Genomic DNA, 21,525 nt, shown 5'->3' with positions numbered 1-21,525 from the left:
TGTTTATGTGAGAGCACAAAGACGAGATTAAACAGAGCAAAACAAACACGGGTGCAGAGAAATAAGAGCACAGAGTAAAAACTTATAAAACTAGAATGGAGAAGAAAGAAAACTCCGTGAAAACTTGAAGAAACCTGTTGTTCTGAACAGTCTGTATAGACACGGAGAGAACACTGCTGTGGTGTTTGATCCTTGTGGTGTTTTGCCTAAAGCCGATCACAGATGCTTCATTAAGACCCCAGAGCTGTATTCACCTGTGTCTCTTTCAAAGGTTTTCTCCCAGTCAGAGGTTCTTTTTTAATGAGAAGCTCAACGTTATAGTTTTTAAACTCATTCTTCTCACCAGTTGCCCTTTACACTGATGAAAAACTGATATGAGAAATTTAGAAGCTGTCATAAAATCTCTTGTGTAATCTAAAAAGCTGAAATGCAGAGAGGTACACAACAAGCTATTGAAGCCTTTTCCTACTGCAAGGAAATACATGGTTTCATTACACCTCCTTACGTGAGAGAAGCTCCAGTAACTCACTCTCTCTCTCTTTCTCTCTCTCTCTCTCTCTCTCATGGCAGGACAAGACGGATAATTACTGTCACCATAAGCTGCAACAGCTACCACACCACCACCTCTCCTCCACCCCCCACTCCTTCTATCCTTCTTTCTTTTTAAAGCATGAGTTTTAAGCTCAGCGCTTTTTTATCCTTCACAGTCTTGGTCTGGATGTGACGCTTCCTTTTTTTTCTCCTTTCCCCTCCCTGGCCCCCGTAGTCATGGGTCTGACCCCCTCAGCCCTGGCTGCCGCCTGATCAGAGTGATGGTTTATTACCGCCGTCGCCGTGCTCTTATCGTCCGCTGCCAATGCTCATTTCCTTCCGCAGATTGAAATGCAAATGTGAAATTTAATGATAAATGCATTATCTGATAGGTGCTGATAACACTGATTCACTGTCAGTGTAAAATACACACCCCAGGGGGGCTTCCCAGCGCCAACTTGCCCAAATCCACTTTCTTTTTTTTTTTTTTCCTTTTATAACAGTATGTACCTGCAATAAATTCTGGAGGTCATATGCATTAAAAGGGGGAATCATATTTTGTGCATTCAGCAATGTGACGCCACTGGCGAGCAATAATTGCTGGTGTTGCTATCTTGTTCGATGTATTATCCATCACTTTGATGAAGTGACTTTTAAGAAGAGAGAGAGAGAAAGAGAGAGAGGAAGGAGAGAGAGAGAGAGAGAGAGAGAGAGAGAGAGAGAGAAGAAGAAGAAGAAAAAAAAACAAGATAAAAATATTTTTTCTCTTCAAACCCTCTGAGAAAGCAAGGGGGGAAAGAAATCTGCATGGTAAAATGAGATTCCTCAAGAAGAAAAGATAAATATGTTGTGTGTGTGTGTGTGTGTGTATCTGTCATAAGCTTTTCTGTTGGGGGTGCACGGTCCATGTGAAAGCGCACATGCAATAAAGCTTTGGAGCAAAGCTATTTAATCCATTCCATTCAACCCTGCTAACTTTACTTATAATTCATTGGCGATAATAAGTTAATTTAAGTCCATCGTTCCAATGGTCGGCGTGAGGTTCTCTCCAAATGCAATTTAGTCCAACTTAGGACGCTCGTCAGATCACTGAAGCATGTAGTTGCCGGTTTTCGGTGCACGTCTATCCGTTTGCCCACCTGGGTGAGCCAATGCGATGCAAGGGAATGATAGGACTTCGTGTATTAGAAGATATGTTTATGCAGAGTTTTTTGAAGACAATCTCAAGTAAGAGACATTTGGCCAGCTTTGTCCATTCAGTTCACCTTCGGACCCCAATTAATCTTGGCTACATTTGAAGAGGTAAACACTTGTCATGGGCCTGATATTTAGCTCATTTATTTACCTATATATACACACATATGTACGTATATTGATTCCATAAAAGACCTGCTTTCAACGGGGCAAGGCCTTCCTCGGTGAATACGTCTGGTTCTTTTCAATTTCTTAGAGCTTATGCCAGGCTTGATGAGCCTGACGTGGAAATTTGAATTCAAACAATGAGTCGGCGGCCACTAATTTTAGCGCTCATTAAAAGCTTCGGCGGGAGCTCCGAGTTTTACCTCCGTACGGCAGCCTTGTCAAGGATATCTTTAGATGCCCTGCTATTGAACGGCTCAAATCCCCTGATCCCAGATGGATTCATTTAAACCGTGTCATAATGGGCCGCTTACAAGTGATTACTAGCCGCTAGCTAATGGGCTAAGCGCTTGAAGAAAGGCCAGGGACGATCTGGTGTCACCCGAAAGCCCTGCCAGATAGCGGGAGTGAAATGATCAGGAGACCTTCAAGCTGACACACTTCGGGCCTGTTCTCTCGTTCGCTTGTTTTCACTTCACAGAGAGTTAAAGGCAGCGAAAGTGAGATTAAGTGCAGGAGAATAATTATGCTCATGCTCATGTGTTATTGACGCTTACATCATCATCCACTGCACTGCAGTACCAGGAGGCTAATAACTGCCAGTCTGTTCAAGGCTCTTCACCCTGGATGCAGTTTACTGCTGGATGATTAACACTAACCCTGCATTCGCTAGAGCAGGTGACAAATCGCTGTTCTACAAATTTGTCTCGTGAGAGTTCAGGGATGAGAATTTTTTTGTTATCACCATTTTGTTTAAAAATGTGAGTTCAGTAGCTCTATAAACAACAAACCTGAGAAATATGAAGTGTTTGTATATTAGAGTTTGTTGATTTATAGATTCAGAGGCGAGAAACAAATTATCTGTAAATTTAAGACTCTTATTGAACTCTGATTACAACACTAGGTACATTTTGCTATTTTTGCCCCTGGGCTCCCCCTACAGCTGCAGAGTGTAATTAGCTTTAGCACAGAATACACCGGTGGGGATTTCCTGAAGTTACATAGTGTGGTTTCTGCAGTGCTGGAGAACGACAGAACTTGTTTGTCCTATATACAGCTCTGTGGAAAATCACAATGATTTCAAAGCTGTAATTTGAAGGTAAAAACACTACCTAGTGTTGCCTTAATCAACTCTAGTGTAGAGACAGATGCTGTATCTGAAACGACACAGTAACCCGAGGAAGGTAGCTGCAGAGTGTGAATCGAACGTTAATATAAAATGCTATCTGCTGAGACTCCCCAATCTGACCATTTCTGAGATGCATCTTTCGCTGCCTTCCATTTCCCATAATCCTGTGTGTCATTACAGTCAGCAGAACTCACGTAGTGACAGCTATGTAGTGGCTCAAGCTATGTTTCTGTACAAATGTAAGTTAGATCTTATTATTTCTTCCTAGAAACAGTTATCACAGACTTGCACTCCATTATCTCCAAATTATTCTGGCTATCAAATGTTAGTGCATCGGTATCACAATACTGCTGTGACTACAAAGCGTAACAAGATGTGGTCTATACCACCGCAGGTAACCACACAGTCATTTCACTACACTCAGTCACACAGTGTTTACTGAGGACACTTACTTGGTCCGTCCCACTCTTCTGACTCCAGTGGGGGATGTCTAGCTTTGTCATTCTGTCCCTCCATGTCCGTGTCCCCCATCTCTCTACTGCTGTTCTCTTCTCCTGGAACATGGAAAAAGAGTGTTGTTTTTTTTCTCCTGTTAACATGTGAGCCTATCTTCATCAGTGGCAAACAAAAAAAAAACACAACTTTAATTAAACTGCAATTCATGAGCTTTAAAAATGTCATGGTGGAGTATTTACGAAGCACTGGACTCTCAGGCCATTGCTGTAATTCAGATGGCCCGTTCACACTGCTTGTACCCTTGGGTGAGAAACAGACATGGTACAATACCGCCGAGTTCGTTTCTGATACAGAATCCCATACTGAACCTTGAGGATCAGCCAATACTGATCGAATACGCATTGTGACAAATGCCACTACACAATATTCCATCTGACAGCACATACAAGGCAGAGAATAGAGGGAAAGTGGGTAAACCAGATAGGTTTGGAGGGTTTGGATCTGTTTCTGAAGCTACTTTAACAGCATTTCTGTGCATGCACTGTGTATTTCAGAGAGAAATATGTTTTTGTAACTGACACCTCCATTGTGGACGCTTCATGTATGGACAGAGGAGAGTGAGTCCTGAGGAGCACTATGTCTCCAATGTAGATGCTCCTCAGGACTCACTCTCCTCTGTCCATACTTGAAGATTTCTTTTTCTGAACATTTCCGAAACTAAATATTGTATATAGCACAGCTCCAGGGACCTGGAGGTTGTGGGTTCGATTCCTGCTCCGGGTGACTGTCTGTGAGGAGTGCGGTGTGTTCTCTCTGTGTCTGCGTGGGTTTCCTCTGGGTGACTGTCTGTGCGGAGTGTGGTGTGTTCACCCCGTGTCCGCGTGGGTTTCCTCTGGGTGCTCCGGTTTCCTCCCACGGTCCAAAAACACACGTTGGGATGGTGGATTGGTGACTTCAAAATGTCCGTAGGTGTGAGTGTGTGATTGAATGTGTGTGTGTGTCTGTGTTGCCCTGTGAAGGACTGGCGCCCCCTCCAGGGTGTATTCCCCGCCTTGCGCCCAATGATTCCAGGTAGGCTCTGGACCCACCGCAACCCTGAAGGGTTATAGATAATGAATGAATGAATGAATGAATGAATGAATGAATATTGTGTATAATAACATTTTGGGCCACTTACTGCACGTTATATTCTCTCACACTCACACAAACACACACACCACGAACTTGCTGAACACTGAAAAGAGAGCAAATTCATTGTGTTGACTGTAGTAAAGTGTCTATTTTCTGTGCATTAAACACTGCTGTTACAAGGCAATGTCCTCTTGGAACGCTCAAAAACAAGTAAACTTAGAAGGTTAACAGGTTAATGTACTTTTAAGAGGAGGTCTTCAAATCCGGACCTTGCATTCAGGTTCCAGGCCGGGATTTTACAATTGTCAGCCACGTGCGTTAGCAGTTGCAGCTATAAATACGAGGCAACCACTCCAGCCTGGAACCTGGATCCAGAGTTCTGGATTTAAAGACCTCTGCTCTAAAAGCTAAGTACATATAATGATTTTAGGAGATTATTCCTTAAAAGAAATCCATGGCATATGTTACAGTGTCGCTTTATGTCAGCTCCATGAAGTGAACAACAGATGTTGGAAAGTTGGCTGCACTACACTACCAGCAGCTCTGAGACACCGCAGGCTAGATTTGGTACAGATTCTGATGAGATTCATTCTTTCATCCTAGAATTTCCAGTGGATATCACCCCATATAGGACACCCTCTATCAGATAAGTGCCATCTGTAGGGTAAAACCATTAATATCTAATTACACCATGCTTTTGTTTTCTACCTGAGGTCAAACAAAACATCTGTTATTTAAATTCAAAAGCATTATAAGGATGCACACTAAATGAATATTGCTTAAAAACAAGCATTGTTTCTCTCCAGGGGGTGGTGATAGTGAGGTGATACGGTGAATGATATGTTTTGTGGGAGTCTGACTGTAAGGGGATCTCATGGGTGGACAGGAGAGAAGATGCCCCAGTGGCAGAGGAGGAGAAGGTAAGTGTGGAGAAAAAGCTGCTTATTTATTCCTGTTTGATCTTGTGTTGGTGTGTGTGTGTGTCTGTGTCCATGCAGGTGTTGAGCAGTACGTGTACGGCTGGTAGAGCTCCTGTGAAAGAGCTCTCAGCAGCTGGTCTGTGGGGGATTTGGGTAGATCCTCGTCTTAGCTACAAGAGCTTATAAATTCACTGTTAAACCCATTGCTAGAGAGTTGTGGGTCCTCTCTGGCTAGCTGCAGTGTCTACTTTATTCCTAGACACAGCAACAAGAATAACCCGCTATCCTTGTTTAGGTTTGTAATATTGAAAGGTGCTTCATCACTCCCGCTGCTCCACAGCCCAAAGCTGGGGACCTTACCACTCTAGCTGACACTTAGTGAGCTTAGCCTCACATGTAACTCCTCCAATTCTATTGAAGAGGCTTTTCTATGGAGTTATTAGTACACATCCAACTATGATATAAACAGTAATGCTATGTCCCAGATCTAACCTCCGCATAAAATCATTTTTCCTTCGTAGAGATTCCTTCTCACTCCAAACAAAGATAGGCAATGTAAAGAGGAGATAAAGAGCGGATGTGTGGCTGATTCTTCTCTGTATCTCTCCAGGCCGGCACTGGAGCCCAAAGCGGAACCACCCCCACATGCCCGAGCTGGCTATGGGCCTGTTCTAAGTGGGGCCACACTGAGTTCTCTCCCAGTGCCTCTGGATCTTTTAAATAACTTTACCACCGCCAACCTGGGGCCTAAGGGTAGCTTTCTGGTGCTTACAGTCTTACTAGGGTTATGCGAAGCAAATATTAAGTGTACAAAGTTTTAAAGAGTTTTTTTATTATTATTATTCTCGTTTTTTTGTCAGTTTGCCATGTGTCAGTTTTGGTTTGGACGATTTAAAGATGGTGGTTTCAATGTATATGTTGCTGAAAGTAGTGTTAAATAAAATGATAATTCTCCTTTTAAGTAAGAAGACTTAGAAGCAGGAGAATGTTTGAAATTTCAATTACAATTATACGTTACAAAAAAAGCTTTAAAACTTGTGTACACCCAACAGTAGGGCTTGGAATATTAAAAGTCTCAAAAGCCTTTAAAAGGTTGAGATAAGAAGCCTAAAGGAATATAATCCAAAACAAACCTGTGCAAAAAATAAAAATAAAAAACAAAAGGGAGATTTTTCTTCATTTCCAAAGTTCAGTCTAAGACTTTGGTTGCATTTTCTGCTTTACGTCGTCCAAGAAAATGTACAGTCTGTAAACGTCAGATCGGAAAAGCCCGTCCACTTTTCTGAGAGCAGTGTATGCCAATAATGCACATGCATGGTAGTGTCCACAAGGCAACATTTCTGATATATTCTTGTTTATTATTCATCATTAATAAGGTAATACGAGCAGTCCAAGGAACACAATCTTGGAAACGTACCCCTTAAAAGCATTGATCTTCCAAAATAACAGCACAACTTCCCTCCGATTTGAAGCACAGGTTGCTGCTGTTTGCCTAAAAAAAGGACAATCCGTGTATATAACAGCGACGGATAAGATACACAGCAGACGGAAACCAGATAGACTGCTCGAGCTGATAAGAGGACATGCTTTTGTCCTTTACCAGCTCTTTCATAATGATGGTCTTTTTCACATTAGCACCTTATGTTTCCTTTCTGGGGCTCTGGAGTGGCAGAATGGTGCAGGATGTGGAAATGACCCCTGTAACGTGGTGGAACGGCCTTTAGTGGCGCCCGGCTCAGCAACGTGGGCCCATCCGGATGGGTTAATCTACAGATCGAACTCCCTCGCCATGGTGGGTTTAAGCCAGTTAAGACATGGCTCACTTCAAAGGCAGCCAGTAAACACGGCCAAAAGGATAGCAGCTTCCTGGCTGGCTGTGGACTGCGAGGCGCAAGAAGTGCGCAGCGCTGTCCTACTTACAGAACATGAGGTCACTGCGACCTAGATTCCCTTATGCAAGTTCCTACTCAGGACGATGCTTTTCTTTTTTTTTTTCCTAGTAGTTTATATACACCCCCCACTCACTCTCTACCCTTCTCTCTCTCTCTCTCTCTCTCTCTCTCTCTCTCTCTCTCTCAACCACAAAAATGCTGCCTGAATATTTGTATTGAAGCTCTTTAGCATACTCCTCATGTATAATGATGAGGATAACAAAAGGCGAGTATCAACAGTTCCTCTACAGTGGAAGAGGAGAGAGAGAGAGAGAGAGAGAGAGAGAGAGAGAGAGAGAGAGAGAGAGAGAGAGAGAGAGAGAGAAAGCCAGGGAGATAACATTAAAGGCACTACCTTGATCTGGGGCGAACATGCTAAGCCCTGTAACGAAACGTATTGCGACTGTTTAATTACTGCTCAGGAAATGAAGCTACAAGATGATTCCTTAATTAAGCAGTGATTAAGGATTTTCTGCCTTCTATCTAACGCTGTTTGCAATGCATTTTAAACACAATCGCCGCGGCAACCTCTCCGGGAACAATGTCGTTGGGCTTGATGAAGTTTTTTTTTTTTTCTTTTCCCCCTTAATTCCAAGAATGCAGTCGGAATCGACAGGGGAAAATAACTGTGCACTCTTACAGCAGTTCAAGCAGAACTCTATACATGGAAAGCTTCAATGGACCTTTACCCTTGTTTAGCAGAGAGTTAACTTATTCTCGTATGACTTATTTGGCAGGTTCAATTTTCAGTTCAGTTCAGGTTTATCCGTATAGTGCTCTTAAAAAAAAAAAAAAAGACACTGTCAAAAAAACAACTTTTCAGAAATGTGTGCACATCCTCTAATGAGAGAGCAGAATGTGACAGTGGAAGAAAATATTCCCTAAGAGCACAGAACAGGCACAAAAAAACTCTGAGGAACCAAAAGTAAAAAGTCTAAATGTGTGAGGAAGAAATACTGAGGAGCCGAGACTCTAACCCATGCCGCTCTGGGGGATACAAGCAGTACAAGGTTATAGCAACAGAAGGCATTGGTTCACACAGAGAACAGATTCAGAGGATAAAGACAATAACCAGTGTCAGCCTGTGTTTAGATGCATGTGTCACAAAAACCTATTTAATGCCTCATAGCAAAACTAGTCCAATCACAACGGTCCAAGACTGAGGGTAAAGTGAAGTGCTCATGGTGATGGTGTTAGCAATATTTCGTCCTACACAGTTTGTATAACATTCTTTCATTCACTAATTCTGGGTCAGAACCCTAAATCCTAAACAAAATAACCGGGCATGAGGCAGGAACACACCCCGGACAGGACGCCAGGGCAAGCACGTACTCATGCTTTAACTCTTTCACCTGTGGACGACTCCACCTACTAAAACGTGTTTCAGGACTGTTCAGCACCCACACAGACACAGGGAAAACACCATACCATCCTCCTAACAGACAGTGACCCGAGGAAAGTGCTGAACTCAGGACCCCAAGATTCTGGAGCTGTGCGGCAATGACGATACCAGCAGCGCCACCATTAGTGCTAACAAAATGAATGCATTAATCAATGCTAATGTTTAATAGGCCACAATTTCTCCCATAATTCACCCTTTTTACAAAGTCTAATGATGTATGTGGTTCCATCTACCAATGTGTTGCTACTGTTGAGTTCAGTGTAGATTACATTGTACTTACTGACGAAATATGTACTACGTTTGTATGTGTCATGTATTGAGTTTTAGCGCTCTCTGAAAATTTTACTCAGAAAATATTTATAATAATATTATAATAAAGTACAAAAGAATGGTTCCCTTGAGCCAGTTTGTCATACGTATAACACTAGCCATTTATCTCCCTGCCAAAGATACAAGTACTAGCATTTTAAGTTGTTGTTTAAAGCATTGGCACGGTGGCGCAGCAGGTTAGTGTCGCAGTCACACAGCTCCAGGGGCCTGGAAGTTGTGGGTTCGATTCCCGCTCCGGGTGACAGTCTGTGGAGTTGGTGTTGGTGTTGGTGTGTTCTCTCCGTGTACGCGTGGGTTTCCTCCGGGTGCTCCGGCTTCCTCCCACAGTCCAAAAACACACATAGGTAGGTGGATTGGCGACTCAAAAGTGTCCGTGAGTGTGTGAGTTGCCCTGTGAAGGACTGGCGCCCCCTCCAGGGTGTATTCCCGCCTTGCGCCCAATGATTCCAGATAGGCTCTGGACCTACCGCGACCTATTATCTATTCATTACAGATAATGAATGAATGAATGAATGAATGTGTTAACCTTACATTGGTTTGTTTGCTTTACATTTAAATACTATTAAATATTCAGTCTTAAGGAGGAATGATACGATTAATCGCAAATAACAAGGAAATTGTGTGATTTTTTACTTAAATATTTTTATGAATCAACAGCACTATTTTTTGTAAACGCCTATGATTTAAGCTGATCTATATTCCAAAATAAAAGACATTATCTATGGCTTTAATAAGGAATATTAAACTTTTTATGGACTAATTGTTGTATGTTGACTTTGTATGTTGATCCATTGATAACCATGTACTTCTGGCTTGTTTTCCCACACAGGGCTACAATCTGCCAAAGATCTGACGACTGAATTAATCTGACACCCACAGAACTTAAAGTGGTTAGCAGCTATAAAGCTAATTAAAATTTTATAAAAAGTAAGGCTTTTCAAAAACAGCAGGAGGGTAGCGGCACATGCAAATGATTCCAAAGCTGTCAACCATCTCCATATCACTTGAGGAACCATAGCAATATTTCTACATCAGGATCCAGCTCTGGCGTCATGTCAGGTTACAGCAGCAGCTCAACAGGGTGGATGTGGTAATTGTAGCGAAAGCAGAGAGTCTCCAACAGAGATGCCCAGCTATAACAAGTACCTGAATGAAAAAAAAACTGAAAGTAGCACAGGCATGAGGGCCCCTCCACTCCACTGTTACTAAACCGAAGTGAATGCTGGAGTGTGATGAGAAGATGGCACAAAACATCCAAGCATTCCCTGAGATCTACAGCTGGTAAGCTTCCTTATTTTTCTACAGTTCCCATATTTTTACAGTAGCTTGATGACATTTACAAGGTATGGTAAGGTACAAGTATGAGTAAAAGAATACAAGAAGCGGTCTAAGTGTTGGCCCCATCACCTGGAGGTCACAGGTATGAATCCAGGTGAGGCCTCAGCTTTGAGAGGCCTGGAGTCCTAGAGAGCACAACTGGCCGTGCCTTTTGGGCTGATAGGACCGCTCCCATCATCACTTCCCTGGATGCTAGCACAGAAGTTAAGCTGATGTGATAGATCTGGACAGTTGGCAATCAGTTAAACCGTTTGCTAAAGCTGTAGCTGTTAACGTTAGTTTGAATATTTGGCCCAAACTATGAATAAAATAAAAAATGTATTTCAGAGTTCTTAAAAGCTACTACTCACTCACCCAATCAGGTTTAACAAAATGTGTTATTCAGTGCTTTGCATCAACATCATTTCAAGACAATTACCTGAAGCTTAGTTTAGCGACCAAGAGTAGCTAACGTTAGCTAACAGCAGCTAATGATTGTGTGCGATTGTTATGTTTTCAAATTATACCTCAGACGTATCTGCTGCTTTCAGGGCAGAGAAATCCCAACAGCATGGATCTGTTCATTAGCAAAAAGAGGAGCGCGTAAATACACAAACAAGAGCAAACACAAACGAGGCAGAAAGGCATGCTTGAGTGTGTGTGGCCACGAGTAGACATGTGAATGAAGACTGAGCTGAAGAGTTGAGCTGGTGAGTTCAGCGCTATCAATAGCCTATCAGAGCCCAGCCCTTCTCTTCAGCCTAATGGTAGCCAGGCTGATGCAGGTCAATAAGCTTACAGGCGATTTATACAAACGCCTCCTCTAGCAAGGTAGAAACAAAGTCATATTGGCTTTCTCCCCCCTCTCCCTCTCAGCACTGCCTGCACCGGCAGAGCCCTTGAAAATGTCAATCCGGCGCGGGCGATTTTAAGTAGATCTGAGCTTCCTAATCCGAAACAAACTGAGACCGAGAGGGAGATTGAGAAAGAGAGAAAAATAGAGAGCGGGAGGGAGAGAGAGAGCGAGAGAGAGAGAACCTATTCCTAGCATCTATGGCTATTACAGGCTGGCGGTGCGGGATAGATTAACAACAACAGAGCATTTACGTGTAAACATAACATAAATATATACTACATGTTGAAAGGTTTGTGGATGTCCCTTATATCTGGTGAATTCTGCTACATTATAGTGCATCTATTGTGGATGTAGACATTTAATAATTTATAATCTCCCCTGAAACACTGAAACGAAACATGATACTACACATAAACACAAGGCCAACACGCCCAATGATAAGTGTCAGCAAAAAGGGTAAAAAACCTACAGAACTGGGCTGTGGAAAACTATGGTTCTCTGAAGGTCCATCAGATACCTTTAGCTGGAGCGACATTTGCGATGCTTTCATCACTGAATGCCATCAACTCCTCCAAGTGATGTACTAACATCTAGTCCAAAGCATTTCCAAAATCGTAGATGTAACTGCAGCAAAGGACGGCAGACACCCAGTTCACCCTTCGTTTCAGAAAAACATTGGATGGGATGTCCTCAAACTTTTGGCCAGTGTGATGGTTACTAATCTCCAAGATAAAAAACCAAAACAACAAAATGGTCATCATCCTCACTGAACCTCCAATTGACATTCCCTCCTCAGCTCATTTTCGCCACAGACAGATAAGCAGCGAAACCACACAAATCTCTGCTACTGCCGATGCCAAACAGATTTCAAACGGCAGGGAAAAAAAGAGACAGGAAGAGCGAGGGAGAGAGAGAGTCAGAGAAAATAACCCCCGCAAAATCCCACAAAGCACCCTAGTGGAGAGAGGTGATTAGTGAAAGGCCTTGCCACTATCTCCTCCGAGGCCTATAAATTCCTCGTCATTACGGCATCTGGCAGTTCTGCTGGGCTCTATGCTTGGCCTGCTTTATCTCTGCTCGAGATGCAGTCTGGGAGCATGAAGATCTGCCTCGCCTAGATTGTCATACTTAACAAACATTAATGATTCATTTCCACCGCCGAGTCGAACGGCGGGGCGAAAGGGGGCAGCTTGATTCGTCTTATCGCCCGGCAAATTAGCATTTCCCCATATTTCCGGCCGCTGCACATTCAGATCTCCGCTTTTTTGCCAGCTCCTCGTTACTGGCTGTGATTGGAGGAAGATGGTGTAGGGATCGTTCTGGTGTGGGAAGATCCCAATTAGTTTGGAAAAGGCTGGGGAAAAAGTAGCGTAATTAATTGTGTCACTTTGTTTGTTGGCTACTGTCTGGGATTGCCAAGTGGAATGGCTCAAGAATGGCATGAAGGGTCAGCGGTTTCTGATAAGGGCAATAATTGACTTGGACTTATGATAGAATCCCCAGGATAGGATCATATCATGGCCACTGAGGGATACTTAGCTAGTGATATGTTGTTATAGTGGCAGTTCTACGCGAGTGCTGGTCATCACTGAACGCCTCTGATTTTCACAGTTGATTATGACTCTAGTGTTTTCAGATTTTTACGGTAGAATTTATCCAAGACAGATGTGTCTAATTGGTGGTCACTATATTTCTTGCCAGGATATACTTCACTTGCAGAATACTGTATTATCTCTCTGATAATGTGCCTTATCTCAGTCTATGTTTTGTTTCTTGCTAAATTCTTCAACTGCTTTACCACAAATTTGCACAGTGGAGGTGCTGGACAAGTGACGATTTACAGTCTGAATGCTGTCCTTTTTCTGTTCTTTTGTGTCAAAATCTGTTGAAGCAAGGTGAAATTTCACAATTTCTATAAAAAATAAAAAAAAGATGACATCCAGTAAATAACACACTATCATTCTTCCAATTATAGCCGAGGGTGTGACAACGGGGTGTAAATTCTGGTGTCGAACTTGGTGTCTTGGTGCAGTGTTCACAAGTGGGGGGCTCCATAAACGTGAAATCGACCGTGCCCAGGACCTTGTTTGAAGAGAGCTTTTTTAATCGTCAAGGAGAAGGCAAGGTCGTCTCTCTGGAGTATTTGGGTGTCTTTCTGTTTCCTTTTCTTCCTCCATCTTTCCGGTGTGTGTGTGTGTGTGTGTGTGTGTGTGTGTGTGGGAGTGTCCGTGCTCTCTGTCTCATGTTTATTCACGTTCCTTCGCTCGACTCAGCCTATTCAAGAGCGGAGACTTCATTTCACACTGAACTATGCTGTTTCAATACCATTACGAGTGAAGCCATTGACGGGAGCCCTTCGATCATTTCATGGTACATGACTATGCAATGGCTCCACTGAAGCCGAAACACTCTCCAAATAGTTTAAGGTGGCCACTGAGAAGAAAGCTCTCCTCAGTCTCCTCTGCTCCAGAGCTTTGTACAAAAGGGCTGCTCAGAAACCCCAGACAACTGATGTGCCAAGGCACGCACTCTTTCCTGTAGAGCTTGTCACGTTTGTGGCTTTTTGGAGGGTTTACTGTAATGAATGGGATTTGCAATCATTATCTTTGACATTTTTGGGGCATTGTAATCAGTACCAAGGGACAACATTTTTGCTATCGTTTGGTGTCACCTCAAACGTACTGTGTGATGTTGAAGGTGCAGCTGTACTCATTACTGAACCAAGGAATGGTGAAGGAAGCAATGCTGACCAAGGATAACAACTTGGAGACTACCACAAGCTGTAGATCCAAGGAGTATGGATTAAAAACGAGGGGAAGGGTTTCTAATAAGTCAAAGCAGAGGCTTCAAGGTGCAACAGTTATCTTGAGGGCCTCCCCCATCCTCCTGGAAGGCTATGGCAAATGGGCCCCACTTGCGGCGCCATTCAACTTCTTGACCTTTGTGACTATAAGCGGCTTTGCGACTTCACCGCGCTCAGATCAAAGTTAATAAGTGTGCGGCTATGTTAATGAACACGGCAGCCTGGCTCTTTTGTGTTCCGACAGCTTTTTAATACCTATTATAGGCTGAAACTTTTAATGGAGGCTTTAGGTTCCCCCTGACAAGCCCATTTTGGAGCGAGGGGCTACTCGAATTTGCAAGCACCCAGCTAGGAGCTACTGTCTTCCAGAGATGGAACCTTACTTGCCAGAGACCTTATTCTCCTCGGCAAGTCGCCACGACTGATAAAGGCCCAGGCAAGAGTGGCTCCTTTTAAAAGACTCTGTCGTTCGACTCGGAGGCCGGGGCTAATTACGGCATGCCGTCACTTTTAAGAGGGTTTACTTAATCAAGAGGCCGCTTCTTCTGTCTTCCTATAACCGCTGAATAACACCCGTAAACCGTTTAACGCCACCGGGATTGCGTCCGCTATTAATTTGTGGCGCTCTGGCATAAGTGGGGTGTATTTAAGCCACTACGACATAGGGCTGAATGACTTCTAAAAGAGATCTAATTGAGCAGAGGATCAAGTCGAGGCTACACCTGATGAGCGTGCACTTCTCGCTATAGTAAGTGGGGCTGGGAAACGCTTGGCCGAAGAATTACCACACTGGCACGATATGAAAATAGGGGACTTAGAAGAATTAAAGCTGATAGGAAAAGAAACGAGAAATCTGACGTAAACAGCCTGTCTATGACAAGGGAGAGATTACTTAAGTATCTGAAAAATGAAACAGTTGAAACTTTTGGCCACTGCTTTGGTCTTACTTTGCGCATAGCCCTCAGAAGGTTTGAGGGTTTTGCTAAACCTCTTGGAGCATCCAAAACAAAGGAGCTATCAAAAGCTGGTGTGATAGACTCTGAAGTCAGTTTAAGGAAGTGTTGCGATGTTAGCACTTTTCTGCTTATGGTAAATGCAAGACTAATGAACTCTCCATATTTTAGCAATCCTCCTTAACAAGAGCAGGGATTTATCTCAGTATTTTTTCCTGTTACATCCCCTACTTCCTTATGCCCAGTTTGGGATTTATTCATTTTTAATCTGCAATGGGCCCTTATTAAACTGCAAAACAGACAGACTTTGCATTAAGTGTCTAAATTGTTGTTTCTGCTTTAGGTTTTTTTCCCCATATCTCCAAAATCTCATGCACATTAATATAATACAGGATATAGACAGACAGCTCTGCATTTGAATTCCTGTTGCATTGTACTTATTTTTTAACATGCATGTCCCGTGTAAATATTTTATTGCATCTGTAACCTAGACACGTTCAATTAAATCACTTATTTCTCCATAAATCTACATTTACTCACATTTTTTACAATTAGTAATTACTTGTGTAAATATGAGCACAGCTATCAACACTGGCAGTTATCCACAAGACATACAACACTGACCCACAGCTTCCATACTGGTGTTTCCCCAATGAAACACAACTAAGGTATATAAAATAATAAATACGCCTGCTACTTCCTCAAGTGCTCTACTTGAGTGTCCAAAAGACTTGTTCGAGCTTGAACATCAGCTTCAAAAGCTTATAAACCATATTTGACCTTGAAATTAAACAGGGACGCTGTCATTAATATTAATGTTTGTGCACTTACCTGCTGTTTTTTTTAAACAACAAAAGAAAACTATTATTACAGTGCATAGCTAATGTAAAACATAAAAAGACAGTGCTTTTCAAAGAGGTTCCCTGTGTAAAAATCCCACTAGGCACAATGATTTTTAAATGGTGTGACAGAAATATAATTCAGAAAAACTCGCCTTTTTTTTTTTTAAAGAGGGGACATTCAAAGCACAAGCTGTTCATTAAAAAGTCAAATTTCTGGTGATGGGTGGCGAGTGAAGTTGGGTACTCCTGGGGTTGTGGGAGCTGAAAGCTTGGGGTGTGCATGTGTTTTTTTTGCATGTGTCTGTGTGTAGGGAGGGGCTGTTTGATTGACAGCTCTGTCATCTCTTTCTCATAACCTGAAGCAGGCCGTTAAAAAAAAAATTAACTCCTGTGATGGCGAGGTGTGACCGAAAAAGGAAATAAATAAGACAAGAATGAACAGACGCCTAATTGAAATGGAGTTCAAAGTGAGCTCGGCCTGCTTAGAGATGGAGGCAGCTGGCGGGATTGGCCTTGTTGTTGTATGTGCCTGTGTGTGTATGTGTAAAAAGTCTCTTTACCGAATATCACTTAACAATTTCCCACAAGCAAGGTACACACACACACACACACACACATATATATATATATATATATATATGTGTGTGTGTGTGTGTGTGTGTGTGTGTGTGTGTGTGTGTGTGTGTACTTTGCTTGTGGAAAATTGTTAAGTGATATTCAGAAAAGAGACTCAAATGCACAGACACAAAAACACAAAAAAGCATCCTGGCTGTGATAATCAGGAGGGTTAGCCAGCTCTATGACTGTCATCTCTCAGATCAAACTGCTGTCCTCAGGTACATAGCAGGAATCAGATATCAAACAATGCGGCTAAAACCTGGGCGCAGAGGTGCTGGAGGCTTTCCCATGCCTTTAATGGACCTGCCAGGAGTCCGCATGCACAAACTCCCAAAAAAACACTGATCAGAGAGCTAAGGCTAAGGCGAGGGAGGAGGACGAAGCCTCTATTGGGAACCAATTAGTAAAAAAAATGCTTTTATTTATACATTAATTGCTTAGGATGTCTGTGTTGAGTCACAATTCATCCCGACATGAAAAGTTTCAGGTTCAAAGGTACGTTACTGGCTTGTTTCGAAGCAGGTGTGTGTCGCAAGTTGCTTGTGGAATTCCAAACTGATTGCATTGATACTGAAAAACTCATTTGTTTGTCTTCTTTTGATATGAAAGCAGTAAGAAGTGGTGGGTTTGCTTCAGCGGAATAAGTTGAATCTCAATGATAAAAACAAACAACATTTATAATCAAACGTTTCTGAACAGTTGACAAGAACTCAGGGAAATAAATGATAGATCTTTTCTGAAGTCGTATTTTTTGAGATAGAAAACAAATACAAAGACGTGTCAAGCATTTCCACACACTGTGATCCAGTGTGTTACTTAGCTATGAACGGTGCTGATCCAGGATCAGTGACTGGCTTGCTGCGTCTGATAAACACAATCATATTGGAATTGGCAGATATGCACTACAAATCCTAAAGTTGTAGTGTACACTCACTCAGCCTATATCATCTCCACAGAAAAGCATGAAACACAAAGCAGCAGCTGCACTGAAGCATACTCAAGACCAAGTACTGCATATAGTGGTTTAAAATTCTCCAGCGTTTCCCAATTTGATTGGTGTTTGTTATCCAGAACTAATCATCCAGCATCAGTACCTGGTCTCACTAATCCTCACAGAAATGTTGCAGCATCCAATATAAAGGCTTCCCAAAAGATTAGAGGCTGAGAACAAACAACATATTCATATCATTCATTTTAGAACATAGTGTATTTAAAATAAACATATCAGACATCTGTCTGCATCGGCCCAAAATTCCTCTATTGGTGCTTCTTTGAACAAAGTGCAATCACAGTCAGACCAACTATCAGGTGCACAAATACGTCTTAAAGAGTTATTCAGTAACCTATAATTGAAATACAAATTCACACAGCTCCAGGGCCCTTCTGTGAGGAGTGTGGTGTGTTCTCCCTGTGCCTGCATGGGTTTCCTCCGGGTGACTGTCTGTGAGGAGTGTGGTGTGTTCTCCCTGTGTCTGCGTGGGTTTCCTCCGGGTGACTGTCTGTGAGGAGTGTGATGTGTTCTCTCTGTGTCTGCATGGGTTTCCTCCGGGTGCTTTGGTTTCCTCCGACGGCCCAAAAACACACGTTGGTAGGTGGATTGGCGACTCAAAAGTGTCCATAGGTGTGAGTGAATGTGTGAGCGTGTGTCACCCTGTGAAGGAATAGCGCCCCTCTCCAGGGTGTGTTCCTGGCTTGCGCCCAGTGATTCTGGGTAGGCCCCGGACTCACCGCGACCCTGAACTGGATAAGGGTCACAGACAATGAATGAATGTTCTCATTTTACTTTAAAACCATAAAGATGAACTATAAATACACTATGTTCAAGATCGCTAACATCGTAATCACCATCTTTAAATCGTCTAAACCAAAACTCATGCTTCTTTTACATACAATATTATCCCTAAGAAAAGAACAAAACGATGCCCAGCTTTAAAAGAGTTTTTCTTTATGGAACTCATGCAGTGATACTTAATAATTTCTTCTGTTGTCATTTTCAAATGTACTTCATTTCCACTTCATTGGAAAAAAATACAAAAATGCCGCTCTGAGTGTGTGTTTAAATGCGGAAGACACATTTTGTTGTATGTTGTACAATGACAAGTAATTGCAAATTATATTACCTTACGTTATTTTTCTTTACTGTTGTCTAAGTGAAAATATTTCTTCTTTCAAATCATTCTAAGATGGCTCAATACAGTATTAGAATCTGACCTTTGTTGCAGAAGTACTCCATGTCCTCGCAGGCAAGGTTCTCCGTCTCAAAGTCCGCTGAGAAGTTCTCCACGGAGAACTCATCTTTAGCCACCAGCTCGTTTCCATCTGAGACACATTCCTCCTCTTCCTCTTCCAGACCATCATCTAGGGGACCTGCGCACACGTTTCACACTCCATATAAGCAAACAGTTTTACCACATTCTCATATTAATGTGTGCAATAGCACTGTGTGTCTGTACTTACTTTGCCTTTCAGATTGTTATCTGTTTCAGCGCCAGGGCTTTATTGTTTTTTTATTTTTATTTTTTTTATTTTAAACCATTGCTGGACATCTGCCTCAGACACAGCATTAAAATAAGCAGAAACCAACTCTATTAAAGTGTGTGAGAGTGCCTCTAGTGCTAGTTCAGCTCCAACAATTATCCCAAAATGATTCCTAGGTCTTTTCACCAGCGAGAAACCTGGCAGTGTTTCAGTCAAATACAGGACGGAAGGTTAATGATTTGACACTTTCACTGCCAAAACAGTGCCGTCAATCAGTGCTTTATTATCTGTACCTTCCAAACATTTTTAGACACATATTCTAGTGAATTCAGCTACTTTAAGCTGCACTGACGCTTAAATATGCTTGTACAGTCTCCACAAGAAAGCTTGAAATAAGATGCATCTGACCATGAGAATAACTCCTCCAAACTGTTGTGTAGCAGTGAAAGTGTTCTCTTTAGGGATGAAGCCTCTGGGATGATTGGAAGTGAAGTTATCATCCGACATCTCTGTCTAACCTCACTCATGCTGTGATATATGAATGCAATCAAATTCTCACTGATATGTTGAAGAGGTCAGATATTCTAATGAGCACCATGGTGTCTCTCAGGCTGTTCTTCATTTTGGAACCTGAGCAGAGGTGTAAGCAGTGGTTGAAGAGAAAGTGCAGCTCAGTTCTATCCCACACTTCACCTCACTGTGCCTAGGCTGATGACTCAGAAGCAATCTCTGGAATAAAACAACACTTCTGTCCTGAGTAATGAACATGAAAACACACACACACACACACACACATATCCATTTACTGCTGCAAGATCTGCATGAGCGAAAACCACTCATACTCCAATACCCAGATGTGGGGAGAGTAGCCTCAAACCAAACTGAAAGTAAAAGCACTTTCTCAAAAAAACACCTTAAATACTATGGCTCAAATACAATCATATCGATATCAAAATCAGTTGGTAAGAGTAAAATTTGCTAATCACCAGTGCTGCAATTCTTATTATAGCCTTACTTATCAAGAACACTGTCTTAACATGTTTGAAATGTGGACATTTACTCTTAGAACAGACCAATAAGTGACAACCACATACTCTGCTGTGCACATAGCAACAACCACAACTGAATAACAGTCTCAGTCTCTACAGTCAGTGTCCAACATTAACACCAGATCTTCTAGGTCTTCTTCATTATAAACACAGGTATAGACCTTATTATAAAATGGAAAGTTCTGAACCTACAATCTGATTGGCCGAGCCGCGTTCAAAGCCGTTGTAAAATACACAATATACGCACACCTATGTCCACTTCACAACATCTGAATTCCGTATTAATGTGCCACTGTCTTAAACCTTATTAGTGAGCTAAGTGGCAGCATTTAAACAATGGAAACGTTTGATATAACGGGTGGGTTAACAGTGGGTGAATAGTGTGACGAGATTGTCCAGATTAATCTTTCATTAATTTAATTCCAAATTAATATAAACAGCAGTCCTAATCATTAAGTGGGTGTTTGGTTTAGTGTCTAAATTTAATGTTAGACTGCTTAGCTACCAGAGTTTACATTAGTGAAGGAATGGTAATTACAAATACGTGACTTATTGAATCACGTATGTGATTTATTGAATTTAATTTAATTGAAAACTGTCACTGTTTTATTCAATTATCCAAAAACAGCATGAAATCAGGAGACAATACAGTGCCTGTTTAAGATAATGCTACTCAGCCAGTTTCTTGAGCTAAAGGCTAAAAACACATTCCAAGTCCATCTCTAAACGTCCTGCAGCTTCTCCTCTAGAGTACGAGTCCCTTCAGAAAGAGAACAGAAATGTAAGTATTTCTAATCAACTAAAAACCCTGAATATACATGAACATATTTTGTTCAATGGAGGGGCTTTGTATCGCCCTCATGTTGCTTAGCAACAGTGCTCGCCATTAACAGACTACACTGTGTGGTGGAAGAATACTTTATTGTGAATGTTTGTTTATGAATAAATAGGTTTATTAATTGGACAGGTGTGTATTTTATTGTATTTTATGTTGACCACAGCTTTTATTCAAGAGGTCCACGTCACATCACGCCAAAACCAACTTTTCCCATGATAAAATTGCAGTAACACAGGCCTCTCGTGGCTTATTGCTATATTTTACAAAAAATTAGTTTAACTTAAATCTCATTCGCAATATTGGTCAGAAAACAATTCTTAAAGTACTATTTACTACATCCAGTGTTTATTAGCACAAGAACTGAAATATGTGCAAATTTAGTCTTCACGTTTTGGATCATTCTGGTATTAAATTTATTGCTAAAGCATTAGAAAATCAGTGATGACTGAAAGACAGAACGGCTACTAAACAGAATGAAACTAAACTCAAAATAATACCCAAGAAGAAATATGGATTACTCAATGTAACATAAAATATTGTCAGTCTTGGGACATAAAAGTAGAAGTGTTATGATTCGGGTAC

General features: G+C 41.9%; 1 protein-coding gene across 3 annotated transcripts in view; it reads right to left on the bottom strand.

Annotated features, from left to right (window-relative positions):
• zfpm2a (zinc finger protein, FOG family member 2a) overlaps positions 1 to 21,525 on the bottom strand; it is a 198,515-nt gene that overhangs the window by 118,468 nt on the left and 58,522 nt on the right. For 2 of the 3 annotated variants that reach the window (XM_066645304.1, XM_066645310.1), the window contains exons 2-3: positions 18,790 to 18,945; positions 3,472 to 3,573 (exon numbers count right to left, since the gene is read on the bottom strand). In XM_066645304.1, the coding sequence (XP_066501401.1) occupies positions 3,472 to 3,573; positions 18,790 to 18,945 (258 nt within the window). The remainder of the gene's footprint in view (positions 1 to 3,471; positions 3,574 to 18,789; positions 18,946 to 21,525) is intronic. The other variant, XM_066645317.1, reaches the window with a different exon arrangement.

Source organism: Hoplias malabaricus, chromosome 1 (assembly GCF_029633855.1).
Source record: "Hoplias malabaricus isolate fHopMal1 chromosome 1, fHopMal1.hap1, whole genome shotgun sequence".
NCBI classification, from domain to species: domain Eukaryota; kingdom Metazoa; phylum Chordata; class Actinopteri; order Characiformes; family Erythrinidae; genus Hoplias; species Hoplias malabaricus.
Note: the sequence above shows the minus strand (reverse complement) of the source record. Positions and strands in the feature narration are given on the sequence as shown.